General features: G+C 35.3%; 5 protein-coding genes across 8 annotated transcripts in view; 3 read left to right on the forward strand and 2 right to left on the reverse strand.

The window, feature by feature from the left end:
- Positions 1-27: 27 nt before the first annotated feature.
- LOC115245130 lies at positions 28-5,973 on the reverse strand. Its single transcript, XM_029823255.1, has 6 exons — positions 5,793-5,973; positions 5,296-5,421; positions 4,049-4,174; positions 3,181-3,342; positions 2,975-3,060; positions 28-1,674 (listed from the first exon to the last, which is right to left on the reverse strand). Exons 1-6 carry the CDS (start codon positions 5,939-5,941, stop codon positions 1,211-1,213), a joined length of 1,113 nt encoding a protein of 370 aa, XP_029679115.1. The 5' UTR covers positions 5,942-5,973; the 3' UTR covers positions 28-1,210.
- Positions 5,974-6,171: 198 nt separating this feature from the next.
- LOC115245146 (ADP-ribosylation factor-like protein 6) overlaps positions 6,172-26,092 on the forward strand; it is a 66,447-nt gene continuing 46,526 nt past the window's right edge. Inside the window, exons 1-4 of one of the 3 annotated variants that reach the window (XR_003885489.1) lie at positions 6,172-6,382; positions 9,142-9,321; positions 9,573-10,698; positions 16,356-17,692. Coding sequence is in view for 1 of the 3 variants with exons in the window: in XM_029823277.1 (XP_029679137.1) it covers positions 6,205-6,382; positions 9,142-9,321; positions 9,573-9,784 (570 nt within the window). In the remaining 2 variants the exon portion in view is untranslated. Of the gene's footprint in view, positions 6,383-9,141; positions 9,322-9,572; positions 11,013-16,355; positions 17,693-26,092 lie in introns of those variants that run through there. The other 2 variants (XR_003885490.1, XM_029823277.1) reach the window with 2 other exon arrangements.
- Positions 6,599-8,658, reverse strand: LOC115245144. Its single transcript, XM_029823275.1, has 4 exons — positions 8,459-8,658; positions 7,901-8,385; positions 7,476-7,814; positions 6,599-7,389 (listed from the first exon to the last, which is right to left on the reverse strand). Exons 1-4 carry the CDS (start codon positions 8,514-8,516, stop codon positions 6,667-6,669), a joined length of 1,605 nt encoding a protein of 534 aa, XP_029679135.1. The 5' UTR covers positions 8,517-8,658; the 3' UTR covers positions 6,599-6,666.
- Positions 11,238-14,208, forward strand: LOC115245145 (peptidylglycine alpha-hydroxylating monooxygenase). Its single transcript, XM_029823276.1, has 3 exons — positions 11,238-11,355; positions 11,684-11,899; positions 11,986-14,208. The coding sequence occupies exons 1-3, from the start codon at positions 11,239-11,241 to the stop codon at positions 12,652-12,654; spliced, it is 1,002 nt and encodes a 333-aa protein (XP_029679136.1). The 5' UTR covers position 11,238; the 3' UTR covers positions 12,655-14,208.
- Positions 22,394-26,092, forward strand: part of LOC115245143 (mucin-5AC-like) — a 41,300-nt gene continuing 37,601 nt past the window's right edge. Inside the window, exon 1 of one of the 2 annotated variants that reach the window (XM_029823273.1) lies at positions 22,394-22,779. The gene's annotated coding sequence lies outside the window, so the exon portion shown is untranslated. Of the gene's footprint in view, positions 22,780-24,154; positions 24,173-26,092 lie in introns of those variants that run through there. The other variant, XM_029823274.1, reaches the window with a different exon arrangement.

Consider the following 26,092-nt stretch of genomic DNA (forward strand, 5'->3'; position numbering starts at 1 on the left):
TTTTAAGGAATAAAAAGGGGGCAAAAATTTATTTATTGACAAATCGTATTCAACTTTATTATAATGGTATAAAATGGGAAAGGTAGTGAAAACGGGTTGGTAGTAGAAGATTCGATAATAATACATCGATCATATATAGCGTACTCGCATAATACAAGAAGATCGTAAATCTAAACGTTTTATATTTTACAAAATTGCAAAAATCGCAAGGAAGAGGAAAAGAGAACAACAGCAGTCTGCACCTTCTAATTAATGTGATTAAACATAATCTAGAAGAGCTATATCACAAGAGAGGCGCTAGACGAAGAAATCTATCTTTAATCTTAATGAGTCTTTTTTTAAACGTGGTCATATACAATATATGCCGAAAAGCCACATATAGTAAAAAAAGAAAGAAAACGATTATATCCATATTATTATCATCAATTACAAATATTTCTTCTTTCTATAACGGTAAATCTTTTTTCTAGGATCGTACTGATCTCGAAGAAAAATCTTAAAGTAAAAGCAATACATTGAATCATGAAGATTGCAATGTATGCTAACTTTTTCGATATTAATCAATTTTTTCAACCGTAGGGTCATGTATAGAGATCACGTGTACCAAAGACTTAAAAATAATAAAAAAAGTTTAATTATTAATAAAATAAAAAAAATTGAATCTTGTCCACGCAGATTAGAACAATCAAGTTTATTTCCTCTTTTAATTTAAATAATTTTCTTTATACGAAATTATATTATCTGTAATCAAAAATATAAAAATTACCTCATAAATAAATGATTTATTCCTTCTTCTTCAAGTTTCAGGACAAGACATCTTGCAAAATCTTTAGGATGCCTGTTTTCAAAGTCCAATGTATTACAAAATCTTCAGAATCCAATGCACTCCAATTTTTAAAGTTCAATGTATCTGATTCTTCGATATTTAATGCATTGCAGAGTCTTCAAAGTTGGCAGAGTTAAACATACATAATCCTCTTCAAGAATTCTTGTCAAATTCCTCTTCAACCTTCTTTTCAAAATCATCTTCATGGTCTTCCGTAAGCATCTTTTCAATATCTTCTTTGGAGGTCTCTCCTCGACCATTTTCAAAATCTTCTTCAAAGCTTTTTTATATGTTCTTCAAGATTCTCTTCAAAAGCTTTTTAATAGGATTTCCTCAGAATCTTCTTTAGAATCCCTAAATCTTACTTTAGTTTATTTCCACTTTTCACGGTAATTCATCAGATGGTAGCGGGCCCAAGTCTTGATCGCCAGATCCCATGGGTCCATCCACATCAACATCTGAACCCATAGGAAGTCCAACCACTTCTGGTTGAGGAACTGGTCCTTCAGCAACTTGAAGAAGCATAGGATTTCCAGCGGCATCCAAAACAGGATCAGCCGTGGCTTCAGCGAGGTTTGTCACTGATTTGGATTTAACACATTGAAAGTCAACATGACGGCTCTTGGCCTCTTCCTTCTCCCATGACATATGGATAAAGGGTCGCTGAACGTAGTTGTAAATGACCTCGGCGCGACCACCGGCGCGTTTCTTTACTTTCTCTTTATAGGTTGGGTAGCCCTCAATGCCTAGGCGAATTTTTTTCAAACCGCGTTCTTTCATCACTTGCTTGGCCACGTCTCGATTCTCGATATACTTGAAGAAACGATACATTGCCGTACTGTTGACAGCTGAAAATAAAAGGAAAAAGAATGATATGTGATATGAAGTTAGTGGTATGTAGGATCTGGTAGATTTTAGTCCAGAAAAAAAGGAGAAAAGAAAAAAGAAAGAAAAAAGAAAAAAGAAAAAAGAAAGAAAAAAAAACACCAATAAATTCAAACTTATAAATAATAAACAATTAAAAATTAATTTGTTGCATTTTTATATATTTAAATAATAGCGAAAGAGATAAAATAATACAAAAGAGTGAGTAATAGATTAAACTATAATCTAATAAAATCATAAAGTATTCTTACATATTTAATTTTGAAATATCATATATTGAGGCCCACTAAACTTCAATTTTTCAAGAGTGTATTATATTTATATATATTTTTAAAAAATATTATATTTATATATTTATATTTACTATTATATTTATGTTTATTATGACAGTGGATTACTAGTTAGATTGTATGTAAATATGTTTCAGCACTTTCTGAGTATGCAGCGTTGAATATGGGGTATATTATAGGGTCGTATTAATATCGCAAGTTAGCTTGAGCATTCATTATTGAAGAAAATAGGCGGAACTAATGGACACTATGCATTTTCAAAGGCAAAGTTAATCGATTTTTCATTAAATACAGAGTGATCATGATAACGCGCAAGGTTAGCATGTGTTGTATGCATTTTATAACTAAAAAAATTACACATGTCTTCTTAGATCTTTCCAAGGTTATGCTTATACCTATAGTAAATTATATGAACTTTTTCACAAAAGTATGAAAACAAGCAAATAAAGATTTAAAAACTTTCTAAAAAAAAATATAATAAATCTATTTTAAGTGAGATGCATGATACACAAAGTAGTTATAATCTTCTAATTTCTAGCTGTTAATCTATATAAAGTTTTTAATTTCTAACTCTTCTAAACTTTAACATCATATTATAATTATATATTTACGAAATAATAAGACAGAAAATTATGAATATTCTACATTAATAGTGTAAATTTCCACTTTTTACTGTGACAAGTAAAATTGCATTAATAACAGCAATAAAGTACTAACAATACTAAAAAGTAAAACAATACTAAAAGTAAAATTGCTTTTCCAACAAATAAGATAAAAATATATTACAAGTTTGATATATAGTATCCAAAATTATTATTTCCATATTAATTGATATAAAACGTCATTAATTAATGACAAAAAAAACTTCGATTGATTAATCATTTAAAGTTTTATCTCTTTTTAGAGTTCTCAATTTAATTAGATGCATATATAAAACATCTCAAGAAGAAACTTTAAAATTTTGTTTATTTACTTTGGGAATATTCTTCACCCATTTGGGGAGGATATTCTTCGTCCCAATCGACTACGTCATCCTCCAGCAAGACGACAATTTTTAATATTACATATTTAATTAATATATTAATGTGTAAAACTTTATATTTAATTAAGAAAAAATATATTTTAGCATTAAAATACAAACTTCATTAATTTGCTATATTATAATATAAATCCTATTACCTAGTGTTATCGACAATGAGAGTGATTCTTTCGTCGCTGGCTGGTTGATTGCTGACTCCGGTAGTAGATCCTAATATTGCCGATCCTCCCGATATGTTGTCCCTGCTGCTGCTTTGATTCTGACTCTGAGCCTGTTTGGTGATGCCAATGTTCGTGCGAATCCTATGAGGATAAGATTAATAATCTCCCTTAGGGAGAATATGCAGCAGCATACTCTTTGGTATACATATCGTATGAGAAACTATCGCTGGTAATACATAAACTAACGCGGTCCGCGAAACCTACCTTGCAACTTGCGAAGCCCAGTCGCTTGATTTTGAGATATTGTATATTATTAGAAGAGAAAAATAATTTTTCCAAATAAATACATATAGCTAGAAATTGCTTTTATTTTTTTATTTTTTTAATTAAAATAAATGTTTATAATTTTATATGTATATTCCCAATCTAAATAAAATAAAAACTAAAAATAAGAAAAAGCCATATATATTATCATATCAATATCATCAATTACATATAAAATTATTTATTAAAAATATATTATCTTATATGTTTATATATGTGTATGTTTTTCATAAAAACCCCTTTCAGAAATTTATAGAAAACAAAATATTATTTATTAACAATTGTACTAAGAAAATAAATTCTTGATAGTAATTTTTGGTATAATGATAGTTAAAAAAGTAATGAATTAGATAACCAATAAAAATTATGAATGTTATCATAAGACATTGTTACACATTTCTTCTCCCTTTACTTTCAGTTTTGTTCAATAAAATATTTCTCTAGGCCGTTAAAAGTTAGAAAAGAATAAATATAGAAAAAACTTTATGGGAATTTCCTGCTTTTATCTATTACGTGCATTTACCTGTTATACTGATTTGTGAGATTTGTGCTCTGCGAATTTCTGCCGGAATTGAAAGAATGACAATGCCGATCGATGCTGCCGTCCCTCTGTACCAGACAAGATTTCGGCTTCGACGAGCCACCACAACTATACATGCACAGAACAACCACGTAATCTTATACTAATTAGCTACTACACAAGCAACTATACATCTCTACTATACTAATTATACGCGAATTCTAGAATGTCCTGTATATGTATATTTTGCAGTGCATTTTTGTTAGAATCAAATTCGCGTGATATAAAAAAAAATGATTTAAGATTTTTTTCCATATGCCAATAGCGAGAGATTGAATTTCATTCTCATTCATTTGATTTTATAAAATCCAAATTTCGGTATAATTAGCACGCAAAACTGCATGTTATGAAATATTATATCATTTTCAGTCAAAGTGCAACTGCACAAGGATAGTCTGCTTCAAAAAGATTGTATTATCAATTATCTTATATGCATGTATATGTATATATAAACAATTTCTATTTTTGACATACAACAGACTCCGATATGAGAACAATTTTATAAATTTCTCCAATTTTTTCTAATTATTATGATTATATATACAAAACACGCAAGAAATTTTATCTTTTCTCATTTTTCTATATATAGAGTAAAGATAACAAATCCTGAGCAATAATTAAATATCAATACTAAATATAAACTATTATAACTAATATCAGTGCAAGTTAGGATAATGCATAATATAGCATTGAAAATGTACATATGTACAATAATATATTCCTAATAAAACATACAATATTTATATAAGAAAAGTATATTGACAAATATTAAAAATATATAATTTGCATATCATGCATTTTCCATAGCTCAAAATATTATATAAATGTAATTAATTTTTTGCCAATTTTGGTAGAATAATGCGAGTAAGTTTTTTACATAAATTAAGAATATATGCATGCGTGTAACAAAGATTTGAAAGGACAAACCTAACCTAAGTGCATGCTGATTGTGAGAGATATCTATGATGTTGTAAGAAATTAGAATAAGATGTAATTTATTTTCGTTTAAATAGCACAGTGCAATTTAACTTATCTGCAAAAATGTCAACTCCTTGAATGTTAATAGTAATATTGTGATTGAAACGATTTTACTAAATATGTTGCTGAATCTCTATAAAAATTACTCCACAGGCATTTTTCGTGTCATTGGATCCAAAACTGAATAAAGATTCTGAATTTGTAATTTTTACCTCAGTCTATTTTTGTACAAACGATGCCTTCCTCTTCCATCAGTCTCTTTGTAATCAGTCTCTGTATCGCTGCTGCTGTCTTGCATATAATTGACTCGCTCTGATGGGTTCGACATGTTGAACCACCTGACAAAAGTCAAAAATATGTTAATTTTTTTATAATTTGCTAAGGAGCAAACTTAACCTTGCACTGTTTTGCAAATTTGATATTCACGTTAATATTTTTAGCAAAATAACCGTAACCTAACAAAACGTCATCTGACAATTCATTACTTATTTTGATAAGTAATAATATGTAGTAATATCAAATTTTGTGCTAAAATTGATGGGGAAATGTGTATTTCGCATGCAAATCAAGGTAAAACCGATAATATATCTGTTTTAATAAGTCTTTGAACTTTCAATGTTTTCTGTGTTTCTCTTTCGAGGTTAACTTCGCCATTTTCGTTAAATGTAAACAATATTTTATATAATTAACAACTAGAGATGATACTTACGAGCTCGAGATTGATAGGAACCAACTGAGCTGCTTTAAAAGCTTCTTCGTGGACTCACAGATCTCCAGATCGCACGAATCAGCACGAATACAATTTAACCTGATAATGACAGTTCTTCGATCGACGAACTCGATCGTATGACCACGCATGACTGCGTCCAATCGTATCGTCAGTCGTCGTATGTGCGAACCAATACGAAGACTGACGGAGATACACGAAGAGCGCCATGAATGAACTATAGATTATGTCCGTGATTCTCAAACGTAAACTTTGATGCCTATTCTCGATTCTAGTGCAGGTGTAAAAGAGGGATGTTTCTACCCCTCTCTAAACCGCGGCTGGTACTACATAAACGGGGGATGATTATTGATGTTCGATAAACGTGGCAAAGGACTCATATAGCCGAAAGAAAATGGGATTATTCGATCGTTTAGCGAATCTTCTTGGTCTTAGGAAAAAAGAAGTAAACGTTTTAGTAGTGGGCCTTAATAACAGTGGTAAGTCGACGGTCATAAATAATTTCAAACGCGAGGATGACCGTTGCATAGACATAGTGCCCACTGTCGGGTTTAATGTCGAGAAGTTCGCATGTAAGTTAAATAGCGAGGAGCGATAAAGTGCCCAAGATGTGAAATTATATTGCTTTTAATGCTACATATTTATTATTGCACCAGCATAGTCTCAAATCCAAATGGCACTCTATTTATTTTGCAATAGGGTATCAAATTAAAAAAATAATGCGGCTAATTATAAGAACTCTAACTGTAACATAAATAATGAAAATTTTATAAATACCTTAAAGAATGCACAGAAAATATATATATTTGTTACCACAAGATATATGCTTTGGGACCTCTTATGCAAAATTCTACATTTATTTTCTCATATTTTTATTTTTCATACTTGTATGGCGTCGATTTGTCTTCACAGTTGGTAAACGTGACAATGATCTAATCGGTTTATTAGTACCTTGTGATAATTTTGGCATCTTTCTTTTTACAATCTTCTTATTTGTTAGATGACTATCATAGTCATTTAAATTATCTGCAGTTTGTTTCGGTACTTCAATATCTGTGATATTCACGTTATCGTCTGCATTATACGATGAGGATATTTTTCTACTTTTCCTGGCATTATGATATAATGGAGTACTAGTGCCTAGCGGAATCATCCTCGGTTTCTTTTTATCAGGTTCATTGTGCAGTTTTGATACAAACAAAGAATTTTCGTTCATAGAATTGGCAGAATTTGTAATCTGGTTGATTTTAAAATTCAATTTTGTCTGTTTGAATTTTTTTTTAGATTTATGCAATGGTGTTTCTTCTGAAAGATTTCTATAAACTTTCTCTTGCTGTTTTGAGGTAGATGGGACTATCTCTGTTTCATTTTTTCTTATCGAAATTTGCCGTGGACTTTTAGTGTGTGTCCGATTATCTTCCTCATTACTTTCTGAAGATTCAATATATTTTGAATTTTTCTTTTGTCTTTTCTTTTCATTCCACTTCTTCTGCAGCTCACGTCTTCTCTTGCTCTTTCTCAGTAATTTTTTTCGAACCAATTGCAATTCTACTAAAAGGCTTTCACAACTGCTAGTATCCTGAAAAAAAAATTATGATAAAATATATTTTAATCATAAGCTGAAAATCATTTTTATTTAATCTTATATATATTTAAATGCTGTACATTCAATTCTAATGGACTGTCACAGTCGTTCATCTGCATCCATGTAAATCCAGAATCTTCTGTTAAAATCTTGTCAAATGCTGTTTGTAAATCTGTTTTCTTGAACTCATTCAAGCATATTTTCAATCGTTGTCTTACATCATCGCTTAGTTTGTTTTTTTCCATTGTGTCAATGTTAATTTTATATGGTCTTGCTTTATTCGAATGATACAGTAAGTATATTATTAAGTTCATATATCTATCATTTTCTATGTCATGTACACCATACAATTCTAAAATGATATGCGTATATCCCATATTAGACTGTAGAGCACAATGCTTCATACGCGAAATATGTTTCTAAAACAGACATTATTCATGATTTATTAGCATTAGCATATTGCATATAATTTTATACCATTCATTCTCATAATGCATAAATATACTTTTAATGACAGGAACTGTTCTTGCCGAATGATGTAACAGTCGATATCGTGTTTACAGCTCTTTAGAAAAGGACTTAAATTTTCCAATTTGTCGATAGGTATTTTGGTCAGCATGTCATTCACATCAATCGACATTGGCAATATCCATTTTCCCAGGTGGCCTTTTCTATCCTTAATGAAAATCTGTATCGCGTAAATGTCTTTCTTCTGTCGCTCGCTCGTCGATGTAAAGTTGAATATGATCTCATCCCTCCGAAATTTGACGCAACGAAGACCGGCAAAATTATATAGATCATTTTGCAGATCAACTTCGACATTTGGTATCTCTCTGGAACGTGATGGAGTCTCCCAGTTTTGCGATTCGGATATATGTTCCTCCACATTTGCAAAACGTAACGTCTCCAGTTCCCATTCGCATTTTTGGATTATGCATTCCAACTCCTGTATCTCTCGGAGCAGTTTTTTCTTTTCCGCGATCGTCGAATCTAAAAATCGAAAAATCGGTTACTCCTTCGTCGTTTGAGTAGGGTTAGGATATTTGACAAACAATTCGTGCACCTTCATCAGCCGGTTCGACATTCGTATCATTATTGGCGGAAGAACTATGCGCTTGCATTTTTTGTTACACGAATTACTCGTATGTCACTTGCAATAATAACAGTGTTGAACGAGTTTAAACAAACTCGCGCGCCAAAAGAACAGTTGGATGATTCAATACTGCAACGAGCGATTCATGAACGGTTGTTCGTGATTGGTGTATCATTCTACTTTAATCCAAAGTCTAAAAGTATACACCAATCACGAATAGCCGTTTAAGGAGCAAGTGTAGTACTGGATGCACCCTCAATATGATGGTTCTCAAATATTTCCATCTCGGGCTACTGAGAAATATGGAAGTATTTCTAGATGGCGCTTTTTTATATTATTATTTATGCGACCAATTATTTTTTCGCATAATAATGAATGATACTTGACAAAATATAAATAATAAGATTTTAATTAAAATTGCGTTGTAAAAGAAACTGCATTGAATTTCATTAAAAATGATTCTTTGAAAAGAAAAAGAATTCAGAAATTTACCTTTATCGAATTGCACATGAAATAGGATTTATACATGTATAAAAATAATGTTTTCACGAACCTTTTGTCTATATGTATATAATAATAAATAATACACATGCATATTATTAGTATTTTGCTTTTATTTTGGTATAATGAGCTATAAAGTCATGTTGTTTCAGTTAAGAATGTCAATTTCACCGCTTTCGACATGTCGGGTCACGATCGTCACAGATCCTTGTGGGAGCATTATTATAAAGACTGCCACGGGATTATCTTTATAATTGACAGTAGCGATAAACTCCGATTAGTTGTTGTGAAGGAAGAATTGGACATGCTCTTGCAACATCCCGATGTGGCAGGTATGTCATCTTCTCTTCATGGATAACTGATAAAATTAATATCATCAAAAGTTGCTGTAATAAAAAATAATGATATGATAACAAATTTATTTAAAATAACAAGGAAAAATGAGAGAGAAGAGAGAGACACACACGCAAGTGCCTCCGTAATAATCCTTGAATCGTTCGAAATTATTCGAGATGCAACAAGCAATTTAGAATTTAGATGATTACACAAAGCTCGCGCGAAACTTATGCAAAATATGTTTCAGGTCGCAAGATACCCATCCTTTTCTTGGCGAATAAAATGGATTTACCCGATTCCTTGACCACGGTAAAGCTGGTCGCTGGACTGGGTCTGGAGCGAATACAAAATAAACCTTGGCATATACGGGCAACAAACGCGATAACCGGCGAAGGTTTGCAGCCGGCGATTGAGTGGTTGACGGATCAAATTCGCGATATATATATTAACAAGAGATAAAACGCGCCGACATTGTGTCTGCAATTGATTCAATGTTTTTTTTCTTTTATGAAATATGTCGGATTGACATCAGTGCCTGTAATATCATTTATTCATATATATCACGCTCGGCATCACGAATTTCTTGCTCTTCAAACTTGGACTATGTTTGATTTGGCGCTAAAAATATTTGGAAGTATTTTTGTAGCATATCAGTTGAACGCAAGATGGATCAACTATAATTATAAAATACATAGACGGAATTTATTCTACGACATAAACACAATATCAAATCAATTGGGTGACATTGTGTCTATCTGTGTTTTCTTGCTAGAAAAGCTCCTATGTATAAAAATATATATATTATTATATATATATATATTGGACAGTTCGGTGCTAATTGAAAAACTACCTTAGAACATATTTGATATTATTATTATTATATTATTATTTTATAATTATTATTTATTTTAAGAAAATTATCCACCAATTACAAGCATAATTGGTGTACCGAAATTATCCGAAAGTAATCCGTCTATATATTTTATATGTCTATGGAACCAACAGTCATAATATATGAATGTCTAGATGCGACACGTCGATTCGGAAAATAGCTATCTTCAAGTCAAAGACGTGGCGCTCGTGATGCCGAGTGAAATTCGTCAGTGTTTCCCGGATAACGTTCGCCGATACAGTTTCGGCGTAACAGCGCGAATAAACTTTCGGTATAAAGTTTTCATTACGAAAAGAAAGTGTATCCTTCGCGTTGAAAAATGCTGATATAATTAAGGTAAAAAGTGTAGCGTTAGAAATTTCGCGTTCGGTTTTCGATTCTTGTTCGGATCGCAATCTTTTATGGCGATATTTAATTGGGAAGCATCGCTGCAAGAGCTCAATTCAAATCCGTCCAAAAGTAGGCTTACACAGCTGAATATGTAAGTACATAAAAAATATATATGTATGTAAAAAAATGTTTATTTTAATGTAATTCAGATGCGATCGCAAAAGTTTTCCAATGCAATACTTTAACATATAGTTTCGTATAAAATTAACGCAGAGATATTTCGTCGTAAAATATTCAAAATAAAGGCTATTCAGTTTCAGTAAACGTTTCGATTGAAAATTTCCATCTTCATTGTTTTTTGCTATAATCAGAGTGACTCATATTTATTTATCTGTATATGCGTTTATTATGTATAAAGCGATAAGAAAAATATACCAAGATCATAAAAATGCAAAAAAAAGCAACCGAAGTAACTGATTCAAAATCACACGCTCTCGTAAGATGTCGCCACCGACATCATTGAAATTCCGCGCCTCTGAAAATACCTTTTATGACATGACCTTTTACAATTTACGTCACGCGTTAGTTCGGCGTCGTATGTCGTATGTCGTATCGACCGATCCAGACCGACCTGTAGCGTTTAACAGGTGGATATCTTATCATATCATTGATAAGGGCGGAAGATTTGAAAATGTTGGGAAAACGCTCGTTAACTTATTGTTTCGCATTTGCCGTTTTATTCAAGTTCACGTGTTGTTATGATATCAAGAAATACCCGCTGCTTATGCCAAACGTGAGACCCAATACGGTAAGTACTGTATTTTTTATTTTTTACGGGGGAAACAAGACTGTCTAGATAATTTTTTGTAATATATGTTTCTCATGAAAAATAACATATATGGAAAATTTAAAAATCTTTTTGCAGATATATATATTTTAAATCATTAATTAATTAATTTTAGTTTAATAAAATTAGTTTAATTTATTTTCTATGACAAGTATATACTAGTATGTATAGTGATAAAAAATCAATTTGTGATAAATAATTGTTCTAGTTTCTGAATTGTTTGAATAGCTAATGCACTAAAATGTTTTTTAATGGGATATAAATTATCTGATACATCCTGCTTTTATAGCCTGAGCTATATCTGTGTACTCCAGTTCGGATAGATTATACAAAAAATTATTATATCACTGGTTTCGAGCCAAATGCAACAATGGAAACAGCTCATCATATACTACTTTATGGCTGCTCCAAGCCAGGTAGTGCAAAGCCAGTTTGGAATTGCGGAGAAATGATGATTAGTACAAATAATCGAGATACAGCATCTCCTTGTAGCGAAGGGACTCAGGTAATAGAAATTAAAATTATGTAATATATTTTACAATAGATTGCTGTAAATATATTTAAAAATGGATAAATCCTTCATTTAAACAGATTATCTATGCATGGGGAAGGGATGCTCCCGAATTAGATTTACCAGATGGAGTGGGCTTTAAAGTAGGCGGTGAATCTTCTATACAGTATATTGTCCTGCAAGTGCATTACGCACATATTGATCATTTCAAGGATGGCAGAACAGATAACTCAGGTGTAATTTTACATTATACGACACACCCATTGAACAAATTGGCTGGTGTTATCCTATTAGGAACAGGTGGCATCATACCACCTAGGGAAGTGGTACACATGGAAACTTCTTGTTTTATAACAGAGAATAAGACTATTTATCCGTTCGTGTATAGAACGCATACTCATTCACTTGGAAAGGTAGTGTCCGGCTATGTAGTGAAACCGAATAACACGTGGATCGAACTCGGTAAGAGAGATCCATTGAGTCCTCAAATGTTTTATCCTGTTACTCACAAGGTTCCAATTACGTACGGTGATAGACTGACGGCTCGTTGTACAATGGAAAATATACGCGATAGACCAACTTATATAGGTTTAACAAATGAAGACGAAATGTGTAATATGTACATTATGTATTACGTTGAGAATGATAGCCCGCTAAAGCGGAAATATTGCTTTTCTCAAGGACCACCTTTGTATTATTGGAATCAAGAGTTCAGGAACATTCCTGACGAAGAGGCATCAACATTGTAATATTCCAACCAATAGATCAATAATAGATCAATTTTATTTTATCATGCAGAATTAGGAAAAATCCTAATGTTTCCACAGACTGTATATTTAAATGCATTTAAATTCAGTGGGATAAAATTTATATTTGGAGATCAAGTCGTCCTAATATAATTTACGACTGATTTTTTGTTATATATATAATCACATTTATATTGCTACACTCTTGTTATGAAACTTATATGAATTGAATTTAGCAACGTTTTTTTAAGTTTAAAATTATATATAATTTTTGAAGTTTTTAACAGGATATGAAATTTCAGTAAGGTGTGATTATTGTTTTTTAAGATAAAATAAAAGCAATACTCACTCTTTTTAATCTGGAAGTAAGAATATGGTGCGAAATATTTTTGCAAAATAATTTATTAATAATTTTTTTTAAATTAAAATAAAATATAATAATTACACGCATAAATTATTTAGAAATAATTTTTAATTTTCTTACTTTTCAATTATAATTGAGAATACTATGACCAGGGTACATTGTACTTATTTTACATCTGTGAGTAATAACTCTTGAAAGATTTGATATTAATTTATAATAGTGGAATACCTCTTATTGTCAATTGTTATAAATGTGACATATGACCATCTGTTTGAATTGCTATTGCAATTTATGCTGCTAGTTGCTGATCGGTTGTTTGTACACAATATGTATAATTTTTGTGACACAAACTAGTCTATGTTGATCAGTAGTCTAAATTGGCTTATTATTTAATCAATAATTGTACTTTACAATGTACTGTTTTGAAGGTAGTTACAAAATTGATCTTAAGTATTATTGGAATTATCATATATGTGTATATGTACCGAAGCACTATGCAGATGTGATATAAAGAAGAAGCATAAAGAGATAACATTAAATTTAGGCCTAGTATTTCAGTTAATATTTATAATTATGTAATTTACGATTATATGTATTTACGATTATTTAAATACGTAATTTGAAAAGAGTCTCAGAGAAATTTATTGATTATAGCGGTATCAGAATTTGAAATACTTAACACAATTATACGTAATATAATAATCCCGAGATATATATCATTAGCAGAAAGATATGGCATTTTATAATTTATTTCTTGTAAGATATACATTCCAAACAGATTTTCGGAATGATTATAAACAAGTGCAATTGTTCACTAATTAATAATAATTAAATATATTTATTATTAATTAACGAATTAGTTTTTTTAGCAAAAGAATGTGCTAAAGTATATGGATACATTTATTGTTAATTTTATTTTATACACGGAAAGTTTTATTCGAAACTAAGATCAAAATGGTGCTTTTGTATAAATCGTATTGTACCACGAAATTTCAATTAATTTCAAGCAGCTTATTGAGAATTATCAGTATGATAATTTGATTAATGATTTGAAGAGAATTATTTTAGATGGAACGTTTCTCCCGAAGCGAGATGTCAATATATGTGAAATCGGTGAGAATACTGTTTTCAAAAATATAACGAAGTCTTTCTTTTAATATCTTCTCCAAATACTGTATATATATATATATATATTTAATAATATTGATTAAATCACATAATATTCCTTATATTTTGTTGTATAACCTTCGTAAATTTCCTTAGCAATCCATCTCAAAAATCAATTATTAATTCGTTAAAATATTTCGTCACTTTCGACATCATAATCTAAGAAAACGTGATATTCTCAGCTCTTAAATAAATATAATATCTAGCTCATATCAATATAATATCTATAGTATATATATATATATATATATATACACAATCGCTCAGGCATCTTCACCTGATTCCTCGAAACTGTATTTAAATGTTAAACAAAGAAATATAGATCTTTTTCCCCGTCCCAGCGTATTTTTCGCGAGACCATTGATGGATCGATATTTATTTTCGAGCATATATAAGCGTACAATCGTCGCTAAAAATCTAATTATAGGATTTATGGATCCAATAAATGACTTACGCAAAAAAAAAGAAAAATGTCTTGCGTTTTGTTTTCACGCTGTTTGCGATGCGCAGCAAATATATTTCCAGGAGATAGTTTCAGAGAAGCATGTTGCTTTCTCTCGAGAACGCACTTTCGTAATTGAAATATACTCGTGTTGTACACTTGTGTAATACGTCGTGTTCTAGTAAACGAACACAAACGATACCATATCACGTATAGTCTATATCGCGTTAATAACGTTCTCTTAGCCGTCGCGCATATGGAATTGGCCACCTTTTGTTTGTTCATTTCAGATACAAATTATATTGTAGTGTTACCGTATTCATCAAAACGTGCATTCGTTTGTCGCGCTCTGCTGCTCATTAAATATTCTATTTTTATATATCGTCACAGAGACATTCGTTTTAGTTTTATTATTTGAAATTAATTCTACTACTTTTCTTTATTGCTTAAAGTAATTTTATAATATTAATCGTGGACTTTGTCGTTTTTGTTTTATGTTGACACGGATTGTGTATCATAGTAAGAAAAGACATCAGATTAATGGGCGTGCAGACTCGGCTCTAAACAGGATCATGAAAACGAGTTATGGACTCTGGCGACTTAAATTAAGTACGGACGTTTGCTACAACGTAATTCGCGCGGTTCCATTAAACTTAAAGGGTGCATCAAGAGAAAGGTAATCCCGTCGAGGTCTTTAGCACCGCGATAAAGCACGTCTCGCGCGGCTTTACGTCAGATTTATCGCGCGCGCTTTCTATACGTATAACGATCGTCTCACTGGGTTTCTCGTGTATTTTTTTTTTCTGAAGCATCCCGTTATCGATCGATCGATCGATCGATGAAAAGCTGACGAATCAATGCAATGAATTCGATTGAATGGTGATGGGCCTTGTTGTTACGTCTAACGTCTATTAATGCAGACTGATCGAGAGACGGTGAATTAGCTGACCTTCAATCAACCGTTACACCGATCGTATTTGCCGACCACGAAATTACATTTGTGAAGTCTGACGAGAGTATTGGATCACGAGAAGTCGAGCTATTTATAAGCGATAGACGGTATGTTTAAACGACAAGCGAAATTAATTAGCTCAAGTGGAGCTATAGAAATTGACTAATCGATTATCTTAAAGAACGCTTCTTGCCGTTTTATACGCATCGCGTCGAGATGTATTAGCAGAGTTCGCATTCTTTTTTATTATCCAATACACAATTAAAATAATAATTGGATAAACTTTGCAGCCGTATTTTTAATATTTTTAAGTCAACATTTTTCCTTAGGAAAATAATAGATATTAATAATTTTTGAGTTATAGCAAATTGAGAACAGAAGCTTTACTTTTCACGAATGATTTATAAAAAATGGGAATCAATAATAAATTTTTTTTCTATGGATTATGTTTTAACAGAAATTCAAGTTAGTTATGGATACACGTGATATTAAATGTTGAAAATTAAGGATTATGAAAATCGGTGGCAATTAAATTTTTGGCAAAGAAAATATTGATTTTAAATTCATTAAAACATTGCATATCAATAGCATCTTTGTATAATTATGGATGTGTAAGCCATAACAAATTTGACATTTTTGGAAATAAATCAATTTCCGATAACGGTAAAAATTTATTCAAAGAGAAAAGGTCAACTATTTTTACCGATGAAATACAAATTTTGCAAACATTTCGCATTACTTTTACGGATGTTACTTCTATGCCGTGTTTATTGGTGCAGAATGTCTGGACGGTCGTTAAAAGTGTGTCGATGACTGGCGACGCACGTTTTTGGAAAACAAATGACCAGAGAAAGTGCAGCCGGCGAGTTAAAGAATCTAACGGAGGTGTGGTCGGCGTTTTTAACAGCCATTGATGAAACCCGAAAGAGCTAATAAAGTCTTCTTTGCCTCTCGCTCTTCACACGATGTCTGTCCCAGGTATGATAATTTACAGTTGTGTCAGCTCAAAATCGTTTGCTTCACAATTAAGTTAAGTCATCATGTGACGCTACAACCGAGTTTATAAATCTAAATGCTAATTATCCATTTTCGATTAAACTCTTATTTTCACGCGCGTTTATAAAGAGAAAGTTGCATTCGAGGTTGAGATGATACGTTTTCCTTATTCTTTTTGCAACTAAGTAATTTGATAATTAGTAACATCCGGATGTAAAGTATGTGTTTCACGTTGTTTCTCTAACGTATCCTATTTTTCCCTAACGCTGTCCTATATTCTTCGTTTTAAAATTATTTAGATCGAGTCGCGTTTTTTACGATAGTTTCACGCGCAGATATTATCTCCGGGAGACTTCGCGCGACGATAATCGGGCAGTTATTAATGCGAAAATCGCTTTCGTACTTTCGTCTCTTCCGGTACGACCTACTTCGTGCATACGCGCGAGGAAACGTTTGACACTCGGGGAAGTGTTTTAGATTTTCGTCGTACGCGAGTGACGCGATCGGATCGCCCACTTGTAAAATCGAGAACCGGTTTTGCTCATTACGCCGCCCTCTTGCACGCGTCTCCTTCGACGGGAACTCGCGCCGATATACAGACGATATATCCGGCGCAAATCGATAGTCGTGTGTTCAAGTCATCCTTTGTGCGCGATGAATGAATGAATATCCATCGCAGAATTCTATATCTATTTTAATCGCGCCAATTCCAGAGATATCTGAGAGCGTTTCAGACTGACAATGAGAACTGAAGCAATATTCTGTGAACGTTAAATTTCGAGTTAATTACAACGATTGAATTTAAATTCTCATTTCGATCTCTTTACGCATTTCAAATTAAAATGGAGAGCACATTTTCTCTATTTCTTTTTAAATATCAAGCTAGAAATAAATTTTTAAATAAAACTGTGTAGCAGAAGCCAATATTTTTTCAACATTTTTCTAATTCTAATTCGAAATAAAAACAGTTTGATTCGTCCAAGTTTGCTCACATAAGAGGCTTTTCTTACGATACGTCTTGAAGAGAAGACGGAGAATGAGAATTTTTTTTCTCTTACATCTCTGTCAAACAGAACATCTTGTTAAAAACAAAAAAAAAAAAAAAAAAAAAAAAAAAAAAAGATGTACCACTGCCTCGACTTTCCCTTGCACCAGTTTCATCTAACGATATATAGTGAAAGTTTGTATGACGTGACAGGAGAGTTATGTACGAGGGTTGACCGTGGAGAGGGTTAAAGATCGATTCGCGTCGTGCGGTGAGCAGCATCACTATTTCGATTTCACGGGAGTAGAGAGGAGGATGTTGCGAAGAATACGAATTACTGATGGCAAAATAAATCGATGGGACTTTGTGAGACTTCGCGACACGTGACTCGCGTGTCAAGCAGGACCGTATGTGCGTGTGTGTTCGAAAGCGAAGTTTGGGCCCGACCGAATATAGATCGAATGTTCGATCACTTCTGCTCCATTAGTCGATCAGTGTCATGCGTCGAGAACACGGCGAGATTACCTTTGCTCTCTACGATCATTTTACGGGCCGAAATTCTCGATGTGTGCTTTCTCTCGGTATGGATAGATCAAAGCGAAATAAATTGTGCATAAAAGGAATAGAGAGAACGGGGCGAATATTTTATCCTCCTAGCGAGATTAGAAGCGAACGAAATATATTTCGCTCACAAGTCTCCTCAATCGTCTTTCTCTCTATTTATCTGTCTATCTCCTCTGTGTGAGACTTACGTTTTACTATAATAAACTTCTCGTCAATTACGCACGCACTTCACATAAGATAAACCGGTATTCTGTTAACCGGATAAACGTACATACATAAAATGCTGCTATCTTAATAGAATATCAGCGCTAAGACGCCTCTTTTTTAAGAGCGATGGTAAATTAAATAGATAAATAAATCCACGAGAAAGGAAACACGTACATCTCGCTCGTAAGAAACTTGCCACAACTCTGGATAAATGGCAATTTATCCAACTGCTATTAATTATGAATATAATTAATAAATAGAGGGCCATAAACTTGATTCACGCCGGCGGTTTCGCTCATAATTTCGTTTCCTTCGCGCAGCGTCGTGCACGAAAGTAAAATTCGTTTATGCATCGGTATGTCTTGTATGAGTCGCGTATCCATTTCCGGTCATCGATATATTCGAGTACCATACAAATTTCTGCTATTCTTCTGCCGGACAATGCTTCACGATCAATATTCACGACGATGACTTAGAAAGCGGACAGACGTGTAGCGTGAACGCAATATACGACTGATGTGTCATTAATCATCATCTATATGTCTGTAGTTCATGTTTCCTATTCTTAATCACTCCATGCATTTCCAGCTTCGCGTTACGGACTCTGTTCGCATCACATGTGTAGACATTAATAATGCCAACATATTATTAAATATTTATTATTAATTATCATATGTATATGTGATTCTATGCGAACCTTAATATTAGAAATATTAATAAACTTTTATTGGTGTTATCGTATTTATAATTATTTATAATTACGTCCGTTTTGTATATAAAAATTACAAAAAAGTAGGGGCAAATCGTTGATTTAATTAATCCACGCGATATAAAAATTACATTTCCAATTATTTTGTTTTAATTCTAGAGATTGCGTATTACAATTTTATGCGATGTAAAAAAAAACAGACATATACTACAGTCTGTAAGTATATGTCTGTGCTAGTTGCAACCTTAGTTCTGACTTTCATACGGAACAAATTAATAGTTGGTGTAAGCCGGCTGCTTGTTGCGGAGATCCTAACGTAGCTTGGTTATATCGAACTTCTAGGCAAGCAAGATATCGAGTTCGCAACAATTACCGCTCTTGCATGAAAGTCCTGTGATATCATACCGTTCCGCAACTCCCAACGCGGAATGATGTTTGACGTTTTCGAGCCGCGCGCAAATTATATGTACTTTGACCTGCAACGCCGTGCGCAAACTTCTTCGATATTCCCGGTCGTGTCTATCCGAAAATGGATGTAGAGGGAAATGCGAATGTGAAATAAACATGAGGTCATATGCGGATTATATATTAACGCTGTTATCCTCTATCCTTCCTCGTAATTTAAAAATATCATAAATTTTTTTTACGATCTTACTATTAAGCAAATGACACCACACACAAGTTTAAAAGAAATATTTTCGTGCACGAATAATGCACGATACCCGATTTTTTCAATCTCGATGGCGCGACTCGAGGCTTTCGTTCTGTTAAGGATACAGCACGTACAATCGCACTAAACGCGGATAGTTCGGCCAATGAAAATGGCACGTCGCGAGCATCGTAAAAGCATCCAACGTGCCGGTAAAAGCACACGCGGGCCGGTCGTTAGGAAAGCGGCTGCAGGCACCGACTTCGAAAGTGAGGCCTCGATCACGTCTCTCGTTCGACGCCGCGGCTCGCACGTAGACGCGCGCCCGAGCTTTGTTTTCGTCCTCTTTTTTTTTTTTTTCTTTATCTTTTTCCCCCTCGCCCTATATCTCGGAAAGACGGACGACGCGGTCCGAATCCCGGACACGTTTCCGCGCGGGAGAATCCCCGAAGTCTCGCGGCCGAGACTCGTGGCAAAATTCCCAATGTAATTGAAAAACACGTCCCTCCTTCGGATTTCCTCGCACGAGAAAGATTTCCCGTGCGAAACGCATTAGTCGTTTAACGTTTTACCGACGGTAAGGTGGTTCTGGACGGCCGTATTGCGTTATAAACGAGAAAACTTTCCAAGCAAACTCGGTTCTAGATGGAAAAGCATACCGTAGATAAATATTTAAAAAAATCCTCTGGAATAAATGCTTGAACACTGAATATAAGTTTGATTTTAAAAATCCTGCTACAAAATTTATATCTAACATCGTGCGAAATTTCTGGTCCGTTTCATTGAAATTTTTATGAAGCGCTCAATTGAACTTGCATTGCAATGTAATGTATTGATATAGAATGAGCGCGCGCAATTTCTTTGATATCTTTTAAAATCATCTAATTGATGTTTGTGTGCTTCCAAGATAACGACAAGTTACGACATGAAGCCGCAATATCGTGCATAAATAGAGCGAGACGTCGCGATGCGTAATCTCCTTCGGTAAGGGGGAAAGACACGAGATATATTTAATTCTGCGGGCGTTTGGGAGTAGCGGCTTCATCGTCGGAGACCGCTTCTCCCCATAATTTAATTTCGTTATTCTCTCTCTCTCTCTTTCTCTCTCTCTCTCATGGGAATTCATCGATTTTCTGCACTTGCAATCTCGCTACCGCGAAACGTAGTTAACGCCGAGCGAATCGTTAATCGCGATCACGAATAGGAAAAGCCAATTTGAGCCGAGGGCGATGGAAGCTGCAATTCCCTTGCCGATAAAGCGGCGAGATAAGACGCGCCGCGAGAAGAAATCCGCGCGAGCGATCTTTTGTGAAATTACTTTGCGATCAGCTGATTGTGACAGCGGCGAGCGAACGCATATCGCGTTTGGACGCGCGCTAGAGACTTCAGCCGCGATTGAATTTATTTTCTAAATTACAATCGCGTGTTTATCACCGACGTACGAAAAAGCGAATCTCGCTGCTTCGATCGATTCGCGATGCACGATGCGAGACGCGCGTGTCCCCCCCGGGGTATTCCCACGTTCCCTGTCCTAATTCCGGCGCGCTTGAATTTCGAAGGTAAACAGACTCTAAACCGTTGGCTGTGTTAAAAGAATTTACATTTCTTTTAGAAAGGCGCGGCTATGGGAATCGTTTAATGTGAAACGCGCCCACAAAAGAGATTTTCGTCCAAAAATATAGTCCTCGACGTACTATCCTCTCTTTCTCTCTCTCTCTCTCTCGCCGGATTTTTCCCTTGAAATAGAGTCAGCTGTGCGCACAGCGGGAATTTCCGTAGATATAACCGAAAATATTATCTCGCCCGCCAATTGGGGTTCCGTCACCGTACTGTTTCCACGTTTAATTTCCGGTGCAGAGATCCCGCGTCAAGCAGAAAGCGCGACGAACCGTTCGGTTCGTTCCAACGAGCATCACGACTACTACCCCGATGGCGAAGACGGGGTAGGGCGAACGAAGAATAAAAGAAGGGCGCGTCGAACGAGCAGAAAATTCGCGATTGGTTAACCTATTTCGCCGGAGAACGAATCCTGGAGATCTTTCTTGCGATTTTACGGCGAGAACCACGATCGAACTTTCTTGGGCAATATTGCGCCGCTTCCGAGACTGTGCGGGGATTTCGGATTTAGACAGCTTCCAAGCGAGCGCGGTTGCGAAAGTTAAGAAATTACATTCCGATCGAGTTTGCGGAGACAACATCGCAAAGAAAACGAAACAATATTCTCACAATTTTAAAATATAACACAGCGATGTATTTTATTAGCTAATCGTTTGTGAAGCCGGTTAATCATTGATTATACAGTTGGCCCCGGGGACATTCTCATCGTGCGGAATAATCGATTTTCCGGCTTATCGAAAATTGGAATTTTATCGAGTTTTATTCGTGAATTTTCACTCCGCGGTTGCAGATCTCGATCCAGGGAGGAGGGGGATGGTGCACCTGTCGGGGGTTGCGGTGGCGGATGCCTCGCGTCGTTGGACCGACGAGCAGCGAGTCTACCGCGTCGCATCGTGACGGAAAAGGAGAGAGCGACCGAGAGAACGCGTGAAAGGAAGAGAAAGAGATAGAGAGAGGGGGCAAGGGAGATAGAGAGAAAGAGAGAGAAAGTGCGCACGAGAGAGATACGTGGGGGCGAGAGAGAGGTCGCGATTGGTTAAGCCGCTCTCGGAAAAGCCCGCCTGGCTGCTCGACCGGCCGGCACTTTGCTCAGTTCTCCACTGCGCTCCGTGTGAAGCGGAGCTTTCGAGATACCTTCTCGCTCTCCCTCTCACTCTCGTCGCGATCCGCGTCGCGGGATCGACTCCACGATCTTGGGATTTCTGCGCGAGAGCGCCAGTCCGCGTCCGCCAAGGAATCGCGAGGAAAACGCCGAGGAAAGTCCTGATCGACGATCCGGATTCTTTTCTCGGGAAAGAATCGTGGGCCGAGAAAAGGGGTGAAAGAAAAGGGACGACGATGTGCGAGAGGAAGCTGCTGTGAGTGCTCTAGGACAAGAAGATCTGAACTAAGCCGAGAGCGAGATATCGAGAGCCGAGGGGCTACCCTCGAGGAGGTGCGTCTCCGGGAACGAGCGTGATTCAGGATATAATCACGGTGAGTACCTCTGCATTGTTACTTCGCTACGCGATTGTCGAACAAATTCGGAATCAAAATATTTTTTTAACTTTTTATTTCGCCCGATTTTTGAGCCTCCGCGGGTCAGAACGGTTCAGTAATTATTTTTTAGCGTCACGCAGTTGCACCGATAATTGGATTTGTTGATATTCCCGTGTTACAACCAACATTTGCATAAACTGTTATTCCTTCTGGTTCATGTATAGTATAATAACTTTTTTAAATTTAATTTTTCTTCCATTACATGCACATATTTTCGTGTAGCAAAATATCCTTTTTTTGCGAAACTATTATATATGCACAGAATACGATTTATGTAGAAAAAAGTGATCGAATGTATCAGATTTTATTCTGGGATTTTCTATTTTCTTGTTATTGAAAGATTCTTGTTGTATGAATTTTTTTCGCGAAAGACGACTTACACAATAAACGGCTAGTATATTATATGTTTTTTAGATTTCTTTTTGAAATTAAAGAGAACAAAGTTGAAATAGATTGTATTACAAAGTTTACTAATATTATCATAATACAAGACGGCTAAAGCAGGTAACGAAGCGCAGTCGCCGCTTGTTATAAACTCGCATAATGTTCTCTGTGTGCAGATAAAGGATGATAGGGGAAAATTAAGGAAACCCCTGCGCTTACTATTCTGTGTTGCTTTGTCGAGACTACGCTCTCCTAATTTAAGTGCACGGCCGTGTTCTCTCAAGCATGAAGTATGAAGCTTAACGCTAAAGAGAATCTGACGTTTATTCTCGGGGGCGTATCTTTCGGTGAAATTCTAGCTGAGAATATTATCCAAGAAAAGATTATATACACAAATCTTAACTTGCCCCCACCCCCCCCAGGAACCTTTCATCTCCGATCATTAATTACTCCAAAAACGAAAATTCTAATCGTATCAAATCGATAAAAAATATGTACATACCGGAAAATCACATTCATTGAATGTAGGACATCCTGTATATAAAAAAAAAGAAACATTAAAATAGAAGACATTGCGATGTTTCATCGCAGAATTAAAGATAATAATAAGGCACAAGTACGCTCGACTAACAGGTTTCGCGCGAAGAAGGTTCAAAGGAACCCTTACTCCCACTTAGCATATAGGCCACGACCTTTCGTATTCGCTACCTCCCATACGTTTCCTCCACAGAAACGCATCGTCCCGTAAATGACGCCACGTTATATTCTTTCTCCTTTAGTCGTTCTCCGGAGGAGAGAACGTTCGATCCATTTCTTAATTCGGATTTTGCGCTATTCGTAGACCGCTCGCGGACGGAATCGATTTGTCCGCTCGTCGTGAGAGGAGAGACTTTGGCAGCGCGCTCTTCGATGGGTGCCTGATGTCGATCTTATTAAGCGGAGACAGGTATTGCCACACGCGACGGTCATCAAGGATCACGAACCTTCCTCTATGTGTGTGCGTGCGCGTGTGTGTATATGTGATGTTGCTCTTAATGAGCTTGAAGATCGTTCAATTCGTTGCACGCGTGACAGGATGGCTTTTCCGTGACTCTGTCGATTTTCTTAGCGAGAATTTTCCGGATGAAGCGTCATTCCCGGACTTTGTCGCCGGGAAAGCTTTGCTCGGAAAATTGAGATCGCTGAATCAGTATTATCGCGCGGTTTTATATTAATCCCATCATTTTCCCAGTCATTTCCCTCGGAATCGAGGATATCGAGGAAATATTTAACGATCTTTTTTTTTATAGATTTGGATATTGTAATATAAATTACATGGAAAAGAGAGTCAAGGGTTAAAAGAAAACCTTTCAAAGTTGAATTTTAATGAATAATTTTAGCTGAACGACACGATATTAAAAACGACGGTCTTGAAAATCCGATATCCCTGCGCATTTCTATTAAAAAAGATGTGATGCTTTAAATCAAAATTTTCATGCAAACGATATATTCCGCGTCAAAGTATTCCGATGTTAAGGAATTTAATGGATGGGGCGATTTGTAGCATTATGTATCGCTCTTGTCGAGAATTTTACATCGATCGCGATATTTGGTCAGCAAGACGATAGGATGATATGGAACTCGGGAACGCAAAACGAGATATGTAACTAGCTGCGGAATCCCAGTTATCCTGTATTCAGACCGAAACACCACCCGCGTTGCGTTTCTAGATTTGCGGTCCTATTCTCGCCCGTGCATCCTTAATCGGTTCGGTTTGCGGGTCTATTGATTTCTGGCGTTAACCGGCGATCCCGAATTCAGAACGTGAAATCGCCGCTTGATTGGCATTAATCACGGCCGCGAATACATTCGCATCGACTACAAGTTTCCCTACTACTACTACTCGTTCGTACGTGTACACGGTACATAATTGTGTTCTTGGTGCGCAATTTGTTCTTGAAACTGCGGTACAACTCTCGTTAGGCTAGCGTGAAACTTGACGAAAGTGTAGCGCGTTTCTTAACGTTAATTAAAGTTTGCGATAGAGAGAAACTTCAACGTGTTTAGAATTATATATGCAAAACGTGAAAAATTAGATTACCAACTGCCGAGATAAAAGAATATTAAATACAAACATACGTCTCGGGTATAGTATCCACTATAAGTTTGAAATTATATATCAAGTAAATCGTAAGATAAATCGAATTTTAGATTAAATAAATAGGCAAATAAAGGAGATTACATCACAAATATAAAAGGATAGAAAAAAATTGCGAATATTTAATTCAATCTGTAAGACAAACAATCGGCATTGAAATATCGGAAGAAAAATAGTCGAAGTAATATGTTGAATTTTTTTTGGATATGTAAAAAATCCTTTCAATGGAATAAATATGCCGTTGCATACATATTGTTTATACTCGTTACATCGGATTATTCGAAGAAAATTCTGCGTTGAGGGATATCTATTCCGCTGGCAGTTTACGTTCAGTTTAAAGATCGACGGCTCTCTGCGTTGCGATAATATCGGAAACTGCGCGGACCAAGTTTTCGTCATAAAAGTACTCCAATCTTGTCGGCGTGTATCCGCGCGCAGCAGCAGGCTTCCTCGCTTATTCCTCGCGTTATGTGTATCTACGTATCTCGTCGCGAAAATGATCGTGTTACTAAACTCTGCTGCTCACACGTTGCTAAAATTCAAGAGGAGGGAAGGAGGGATCCTTTCACGAATCGGATCGTGCGCGCGACACGACGATACAACTAGGTCGCGGGTACCATTTTTCGGCACCGCCGTAGCTGCAGTTACCACCCACGTCACCCTTATATCCAATTTGCCGGCTTCTTGTGCGCGTTCGAAATTGCATCTGTTTCATCGGCATTCAGGAAG

This window comes from Formica exsecta, unplaced genomic scaffold, assembly GCF_003651465.1.
Source record: "Formica exsecta isolate Colony F162 unplaced genomic scaffold, ASM365146v1 scaffold915, whole genome shotgun sequence".
Taxonomy (NCBI): domain Eukaryota; kingdom Metazoa; phylum Arthropoda; class Insecta; order Hymenoptera; family Formicidae; genus Formica; species Formica exsecta.

Excerpts from the sequence above, each read along its gene's own strand:
- LOC115245144 (XM_029823275.1), bottom strand. The coding sequence starts at position 8,516 with ATGCAAGCGCATAGTTCTTCCGCCAATAATGATACGAATGTCGAACCG. Across the intron at positions 8,386-8,458 it reads TGTCGAACCGGCTGATGAAG|ATTCGACGATCGCGGAAAAG; the intron begins GTGCACGAATTG and ends TTCGATTTTTAG. Across the intron at positions 7,390-7,475 it reads ACAGTCCATTAGAATTGAAT|GATACTAGCAGTTGTGAAAG; the intron begins GTACAGCATTTA and ends TTTTTTTTTCAG.
- LOC115245130 (XM_029823255.1), bottom strand. The coding sequence starts at position 5,941 with ATGCGTGGTCATACGATCGAGTTCGTCGATCGAAGAACTGTCATTATC. Across the intron at positions 3,061-3,180 it reads CTCATTGTCGATAACACTAG|ATTAAAAATTGTCGTCTTGC; the intron begins GTAATAGGATTT and ends TAAATATGTAAT. Across the intron at positions 1,675-2,974 it reads GGGTGAAGAATATTCCCAAA|CTGTCAACAGTACGGCAATG; the intron begins GTAAATAAACAA and ends TTTTATTTTCAG.
- LOC115245145 (XM_029823276.1), top strand. The coding sequence starts at position 11,239 with ATGTTGGGAAAACGCTCGTTAACTTATTGTTTCGCATTTGCCGTTTTA. Across the intron at positions 11,356-11,683 it reads CAAACGTGAGACCCAATACG|CCTGAGCTATATCTGTGTAC; the intron begins GTAAGTACTGTA and ends CTGCTTTTATAG. Across the intron at positions 11,900-11,985 it reads CTTGTAGCGAAGGGACTCAG|ATTATCTATGCATGGGGAAG; the intron begins GTAATAGAAATT and ends TCATTTAAACAG.